Source organism: Phocoena sinus, chromosome 12, assembly GCF_008692025.1.
Source record: "Phocoena sinus isolate mPhoSin1 chromosome 12, mPhoSin1.pri, whole genome shotgun sequence".
Taxonomy (NCBI): Eukaryota; Metazoa; Chordata; class Mammalia; order Artiodactyla; family Phocoenidae; genus Phocoena; species Phocoena sinus.
This window is the reverse complement of record NC_045774.1, coordinates 43,927,174-43,934,997: the sequence shown is the minus strand read 5'-3', so window position 1 is coordinate 43,934,997 and position 7,824 is coordinate 43,927,174. Positions and strand designations below refer to the sequence as shown.

Genomic DNA, 7,824 nt, shown 5'->3' with positions numbered 1-7,824 from the left:
GGGGGAATGCCAGCCCTCCCTCTTGTTCTGAGAAATGTGGGAGAATAAATAAATCTCACTCAAGAGAATGGAAGGGTATGTTTGAGTTAGGTTACAATTAAGGGAGATTTGGATAAAGCCATCTGCACAAAGGTTGTGATACAGTGGAATTTGTTCAGGACGTTATGTGGAAAGCGTGGGAAAGGAGGCAACATCTCAGAGGAGTAGGGTGGCAGTGAAGAGAGGAGAAAGGTCACCCATAGGAAAAGGGAAGGAGGAGTTTATGCATATGTGGGCTTACAGAGATGATAGTCATAGCAGAAGTGATTTGCCTCAAACATGCAACTTTGATGCAAGTTTACAGGAAGCCTGGCAGTACCTGGTCCAACTCCAGAGAAGAGGGCCACAACTGTCCAGCATGACAGAAAGGACCTTGATCTGGGGACAGCTCCTGAACACTCACACAGAGAGAGTAGCTATTCATCCCAGTGCCAGGTGGTTCTGTGCCAGGAACTGGTGCTGGGAGGGAGCTCAGGAGGCAAGTTGAACTAAGAAAAGAGTAACATGTTCCTGCCCCGTCTCTAACAGTTCAGTCGGCTCTGTGGGCTACCTGTTCTTCCCAGATAAATAAGGCAAACCTAGGGGATGGGCTTGAGCAGCAACCAGTTCACTGTGACCTGCCACCCCCACCCCAGACTCTGTATCCAGACACCCTCCTTGAAGTGAAATGGACAGCTCAGGGCACACTGATCCTCTGAAGGTCGTGGAGGATCACTGAGTCACTGAATACAATCCTTGATCTAAACAGGAGCATTCATTTGGATTCTTAAATAATGTACAACACAGTTGTCTGTTGTCTCTTCCTGACGTTGCAAGGTGAGAGGTAATCCCTCACACTGAGCACTCGTTAATAGGCACACCCTGTGTGTAAAAGTGCTTTACAGATGCTACGTAATTTACTTGTCTCAACAATCTTGAAAAGTGAGCACTATATTCTGCTTTTACAAATGAGCGTGATGAGTCTAGGGGGAGCGAACTTATTAAACACACACATACACACACACAATGCACCTGACATCACAGCCCACGTGCTTTCAAGTACACCTCACCTCACTCTAGAGCTGCACAGAGTAAGGCTCAGTCTCACAGAAGTGGTTTTAGCTTATGTCAGAGAAATGCTGCTTTGAGAAAACTGAAAGTGGAGGAAATAATGTTAGTTAGATGTGGCTGCAGATTGAAATTTTTTGGTTCAACTAGTGTTTTTTGAGCAGCCATGTACCGCTCTCCTCTGCTGATCAACTTGGTGGTCACTGAGTAAGGATGTGATACTTGTCCACGTACTACCAGTGTTAGGACCCACCTGAGGGGGGAAAAAAGAGGCAGAAGTCAATACTGTCTATTCAGGCTAATGCCCTGCAGGAGACCAGGCAGAGGCGGACAGTGGTAGTTCTGTCCAGAAGGGGGACAGAAACGAGACAGACATCATGGACATACTGGAATTTGAGCGGGGCTTTGCTGCGATTTAGTTTATGAAAGAGAAACTGGAAATTTGCCCTTGAATAATGTTTCCTTTAAATAATCAGTTTTGTTTGGTTTCTTTGTTTTGTTTTGTTTCTTGCAATTGTTTGGTCTGACTGGGAGTGGGTTTAGGAGCCAGGGTGGCTGCCATCAAGGAAAAGCTGGTGTTTTTCCCAGTTTACCCAAGTAAAAAATATTCATTTGGTGACTGCATAGGGTCATTAAGGGTAAGGAAAGTCCCCTTGTCAGTTAGGAGGAAACAAAACTCACAGTGGAACAGGGCCTATCTTCCCTCAGAGTTCCGGAATTGAGAGATAAGGTCACCAGTACCTCCCCTTCTGGAAAGGTGTGAGTACTAGGGAGGTCAATGGTGTGTGTGTTTGAGTCTGCCGCACCTAGTCTGGTTGAAATAAGAAAGCGAAAGCTCAGGAAACCCAGAGAAGACCTGTTTCTTTTTTGGAAGGCACTGCTTAGCAGAGCAGAGAAAACCCCAGACCCCAGAGCCTCCCCAAATCATTCGAGGAGCTGGGCAGCGAAGAGGCAGAAGCACACGGGCACATCCACGGCGCCCTGGGGTAGGAGACCAATGGAGAAGTTTAGGGCGGTGCTGGACCTGCACCTCAAGCACCGCAATGCGCTGGGTTACGTCCTGGTGAGCTTGCTGACGGTGGGCGGGGAGCGCATCTTCTCCACCGCGGTGTTCCAGTGCCCGTGCAGCGCCGCCTGGAACCTGCCCTACGGCCTGGTCTTCCTGCTGGTGCCGGCGCTGGCGCTCTTCCTCCTGGGCTACGTGCTGAGCGCGCGCACCTGGCGCCTGCTGACCGGCTGCTGCGCGCAGGGCGCGCGTACTGACTGCGGCGCAGCGCTGCGCGGGGCCTTGGTGTGCGCGCAGCTCAGCGCTGTCGCTGCGGTCGCGCCGCTCACCTGGGTGGCCGTGGCGCTGCTCGGGGGCTCCTTCTACGAGTGCGCCGCCAGCGGGAGCGCCTTCGTGGCGCGGCGCCTGTGCTTCGGCCGCAGCCCCGGCTGCGCGGCCCAGCTGCCGCTGGTTCCGTGCCATCAGGTCCAGGCGCCCGACGTGCAGGACCTGCAGAAGGAGCTCAAGGCCCAGTCGCAGGTCGGGCGCCCGCGCTGGACGCGCTGGGGGAATCGGAGAGGGACGGGCTTCTACGGGGATGGACGGGGGAGGTAGAAATGCGTGCCCTTTCTCCAGACATACGACACCCGAAGACTAACTAGACTACTTGTTGGCTTCTCGTGAGCCAATAGGCATTCCTTCCTTCCTTCCTTCCTCGCTTTCTTTCTTTCTTCCCTCCCTCCTTCCTTTCTTTCTTTCTTCTTCCTTTCCCCTAACTCCCTTCCTGCCTTCCTTTCTATCTCGGTGCTTTTTCTTTTTTAAAATTGAAGTACAGTTGATTTACAATATCGTGTTAGTTTCAGGTGTACAGCACAGAGATTCAGTTATACGTGTGTGTGTATTCTTCTTCAGAGTCTCTTCCCTTATAGGTTATTACAAAATATTGAGGATAACTAATTAACGGGAGAAAGGCACTTGGGCACTCGTATAGTGTCAGGCATCCACTCTGTACCAGTCACCGTGCTGGGCCCTTTACTTCCTTTATTATTCTCTTCTGTCTTTACAGTGAATACACTGAGTCCAGGTCAAGTTGCTTGTCCAGTCAGAATTGTTACAGTAAAATGAGTCTGCCTGGCTCTAAAGCCATCACCCCACACTACTTCTGGGCTTGTAAAGCTAAGAGGTTCTTGGAAATGAATGTTTGTTTCATTGGATTTTCTGAAATTCCACATTTTGAGTTCCAGGGATTCGACATATAAACTCCTCCTTGGGCCTTTGACATGCCTTGGAAAATGACTGTCTTGTCAAGTGAGCACTTGTACTGAGGGGTTCGAGAGGTTACTGCCACTTCCTTCTCGTAAGGGATTAGGGCCTAAAGCTGTTGCTTGTCCATCATCATAACTCTAAGTAGTTCACACTTTACCTGAGGATTTAAAAATTTCTTAAAAAACATGTGACTAAATTGCTATTTTGTTGTGTTTTCTGAAGGTGTTGGGCTGGGTCCTGATAGCAGTTGTTATCATCGTCCTCCTGATTTTTACATCCATCACCCGATGCCTATCTCCAGTTAGCTTCCTGCAGCTGAAATTTTGGAAAATCTATTTGGAACAGGAGCAGCAGATCCTTAAAAGTCAAGCCACAGAACATGCAACCGAACTGGCAAAAGAAAATATCAAGTGTTTCTTTGAGGGTTCACATCCAAAGGAATACAACACTCCAAACATAAAAGACTGGCAGCAAATTTCATCACTATATACTTTCAATCCAAAGGAACACTACTACAGCATTTTGCACAAATATGTGAACAGAAAAGAGAAGAATCAAAGTATCAGATCTTCCAAAGAAGATACGGTGGTTCCTGTTCTTGGCTTTGTAGATTCATCTGATATGAACAGCACTCCAGACTTATGACCTTATGAATAGGAAAAAAGTTCTTTTGAGTTATTGATTCATTAAAAAAAATAAACATTGGTATTGTTTATGACTTTTTTTTTGGTCTTCCAAATTATGGAAACATAGCATATTAAATCAAATAAAAATTTAGAACTTTATCTCTTTATTATATTATAAGAAAAAAAGGAAGCAAAGGTAAATGGTTCACTCAAAGTGACAACCTGGAACTAAATCAGAATTTTTATATCCCTAGCCTGGGGTATTTTTCACTGAAAAATAATGCTGCTTTCAAATAAAAGAATTTAGTAGCAAAAACAGCAAAAGAACAATTGAACTTCAGACCTTTCTTTTAGGGTATCTGATTTCAAATTCACTTTCATGCAGACAGCACATTGTTTGGTACTTTAAAATACTGGCATTTTATGGCTACTAAAACAAAATACAAAAAAAAAAACATCATGAAAAGGGAAGTAAATTTTTTTAAAAACAAAATTTGAAAAACTATGATAATTGCAGGCATAACCTGTATTTAGTTTGTAGGATCAGAAGGAAAATTTTAAAGCTGTTTATTGTGGTAAATTTCAAATATACACAAAGGTAGAAAGGATAGTATTATGAACCCTCATATGGTCATAACACAGCTTCAATGGAGTGGGGAAGTCAGCTAAAGCCTACACCATACAAATAAATATAGAAATACAAATTGTGAGCTGATTTAGATTGAGGAGGAGGGGGTTGGGGAGTGTGAGAAACTGAAATCTGTAGAATCAGAGAAGAGCATTTCAGTTTGCAGAACCGTATGTACAAAGACGGAGGTGAGGAAGATCTTAGTACAGTCAGAAGCCTTAAAGGTGACTAGAGAAAATGTGCAAGGGACAGCTCGTGCAGCCCCTCGAAATCATGCAAAAGATTTTGGTTTTCATCCTATGAACATCTCAGGAAGATTGATCTGCTTTTCTTTTTATTTATTTATTTATTTATTTATTTTTGTGGTACGTGGGCCTCTCACTGTTGTGTTGAGGTGGACTCTCAACCACTGCGCCACCAGGGAAGCCCTGATCTGCTTTTCTTGTGGGAAAAGGAATGGCAGGGGGAAGAGGTAGAGCCAGGGTGGAAATGGACAGATTAATCAGGAGGTTACTGCAGGGGAAATAGGTGGGAGTGAACCTGAACCTGGTTGATGGTGATGAAGACAGAAAAAGAAGATAGATTCAAGGTGGACTTTGACAGCATTTGTGGATGGAAAGGATGCAAGGATGTTTTTGAGAGCAAAAATATCTATAGATAAAATTCTGTTGCTTGATAATGCCAGGACTTTCCAGGGGATCTTAGACTGTCATTCCTGTCCATCTCCCAAATTTATGGCTGTTCTGTGCGTTTAAAAAAATGACTTATGAAACCTTTGCAAAACAACTAAGCACAGATCATATTTAGCCCTTCTTCCTCTTTCGGCAGATCCTTGCACCTGCTTCTATTTGCCCTTTGTTGCATAGGGGCCATTAAAAAGTACTGGTCAGTAGAACTGAATTTCCTGTTATTGAGAGTCATATATTGCAAGAAAGTTGGCAGAGAAACTGCATGATCAGTTCTTTTCTATTCCCTAATGAATAGTTTTGAAAATCATATCATGACGACTTTCATTTTTGCTTCCTTTATTTTAAAATTTCTTTAGTATATTCTTCTCTTCAATATTTTTTTTCTGGCCTACCATTTATACTTATGTATAATACTGTCTTCAATAGTCTCATGTTCCATTTTATTGACTTCTGCTCCACTTTCTCTTGCACAGTCTTTAATATTATTGTGAAAGTATATATGCTTAAGGTAAAAAATGATGATGGAAAAATGTGTGAAAGAAGAAGTGAAATTACCTCATTCCTTTGCAATATGTTCTTCCCAGAGGAAGCTGTATACTCCATGTCTAGATAAACATTATCTCATACTATAAATGTGGCTCTGCACATTTTTCATATAAAATATCGTAGTTCCATGTATATATACATAACAATTTACCTCCTGAAAAATTACTGCATAGTATTCTACTGATATGATTCCTTTTTTGTTAAAAAAAAAATGCACACGTGCACACATTCATAAAGTATATAAAGATAGGCACAAAATTGTCGAATTTGGTCAATTCTGAGGAATAATAATGGGTCAGGGGATTCTTTTGAACCTCATGCACTTTTTTATTTTTCTTTTTGCGGTACACGGGCCTCTCACTGTTGTGGCCTCTCCCGTTGCGGAGCACAGGCTCCGGATGCGCAGGCCCAGCGGCCATGGCTCATGGGCCCAGCCGCTCCGCGACATGTGGGATCTTCCCGGACCGGGGCACGAACCCATGTCCCCTGCATCAGCAGGCAGACTCTCAACCACTGTGCCACCAGGGAAGCCCGAACCTCATGCACTTTTGATCTTTGGATTTTAAAATATTAAGAGTGTAATTAGAAACGATTAAAAAGAACCCTTACTACTGGTGTAGGGCTTTACAGTCAATAAAGAGGTTTTGCATCTTTCACTTCATTTTATTTTCAGGAGTTTGTGGGATACCCATGAAACACATCATTCACACTTACAAGTAAGGAATCGAAGGTTAGAGAAGTCACATTGCTAGGCCAAGGTCACATGGTAGAACTGAAGCTAGGGGACTGCTCCTCTCTGGATTGTGTAGTTCAAAGTGGCCACTTGGCTGTTTTTATTACTGGGTTAGATTTTTTTTCCCCTTTTAAACCCATGTGCCCTTGTGAGCGGAAAAGATACAGATGTCCTTAGTGACCCCCAGGAATTTTCATGTCCTTCAGAAACTTGGCGACTACTGATAGCTAAGACCACTTTGAACAAACACAGTGAGATCAGGACACAGCACAGTTATTTCACGGTGGGAACACGGTCACCACTATTTCGCAGGGTACATCACTCTTCTGACCCTGGCCCCAAACAGGCCATGTCGTGGGCTCAAGAAGCATTTTTATACTCAATGTATAGTCTTTATAATATAGCAATTAAGAGCTCAGTCACTGGAGACAAATGGGTGGTATATGAGCAACTGAAGCATATTTTTCACAGTTCTGGAGGCTGGGAACTCTAGGGTCAAGGCACCAGCACATTAAGTGTCTGGTGACAGCCCACTTCCTGGTTCACAAGTGGTTATCTTCTCACTGTGTCCTACATGGTGGAAGGGGCAAGAGAGCTGCGGTCTCTTTCATAAGAGCACTAATCCCATTCATGAGGGCTCTGCTCTCATGACCTAATCACCTCCCAAAGGCCCAACGTCCAAACACCATCACGTTGGAGATTAGGTTTCAACATACGGATTTTGGAGGGACACAAACATTCAGTCTACAGTACTGGGTTGTTGTTCTGGCTCAGCCTCTACTAAGGATATGAGCTTAATCATCTCTCCAAATCTCGGTTTCAGCAGTTGTAAAATGTAGAGTAATCATATTATTTACCCAGATGATTTTTGCTCACAACTGAGATAATGCCAGGAAAATGCTCAATAAACATAATATATTTTTATTATTGTAAGGCAGTAGGCAAACTGGATTGGAAAAAAGGAGAGAAATAAGATAACACTCTTAAGGAACTCTCAAGGAATTGGTAGGCAAATAAGTAAACAGTTAACCACTATAGGAAGGGGAATAAAATATACGATAATTAGAAACATAAGCAAGGTGTTTTGAGAAAAGAGAAAATAAATTCTGCCTAGGACTATTTGGAGGAATTTTCACAAAAGAGGAAATAGTTTAAGGCTTCCTAGTGAGTTGGATCCCACTCACCAGGGAGGGACTGAAAAGTCAACCTACTAAAACTGTAATAAACTCCCAGGCTACCCGGAGCCTCCCAACGAAGGTCCCTTG

The 7,824-nt window shown here is 43.8% G+C and overlaps 1 protein-coding gene across 2 annotated transcripts; it reads left to right on the top strand.

Moving 5' to 3' along the window:
• Positions 1–1,855: 1,855 nt before the first annotated feature.
• Positions 1,856–4,041, top strand: CALHM6 (calcium homeostasis modulator family member 6). Of its 2 annotated transcripts, none has more exons than XM_032651447.1 (2): positions 1,856–2,611; positions 3,560–4,041. In XM_032651447.1, the coding sequence occupies exons 1-2, from the start codon at positions 1,865–1,867 to the stop codon at positions 3,980–3,982; spliced, it is 1,170 nt and encodes a 389-aa protein (XP_032507338.1). In that variant the 5' UTR covers positions 1,856–1,864; the 3' UTR covers positions 3,983–4,041. The 2 variants fall into 2 exon arrangements, with proteins under 2 accessions (XP_032507338.1, XP_032507339.1); XM_032651448.1 differs by having other exon boundaries at positions 1,856–2,149; positions 3,560–4,036.
• Positions 4,042–7,824: the final 3,783 nt, after the last annotated feature.

Coding starts and splice junctions, on each gene's coding strand:
- CALHM6 (XM_032651447.1), top strand. CDS start 1,865: ATGGTGTGTGTGTTTGAGTCTGCCGCACCTAGTCTGGTTGAAATAAGA. Junction 2,612..3,559: donor AGCTCAAGGCCCAGTCGCAG/GTCGGGCGCCCG, acceptor TGTTTTCTGAAG/GTGTTGGGCTGGGTCCTGAT.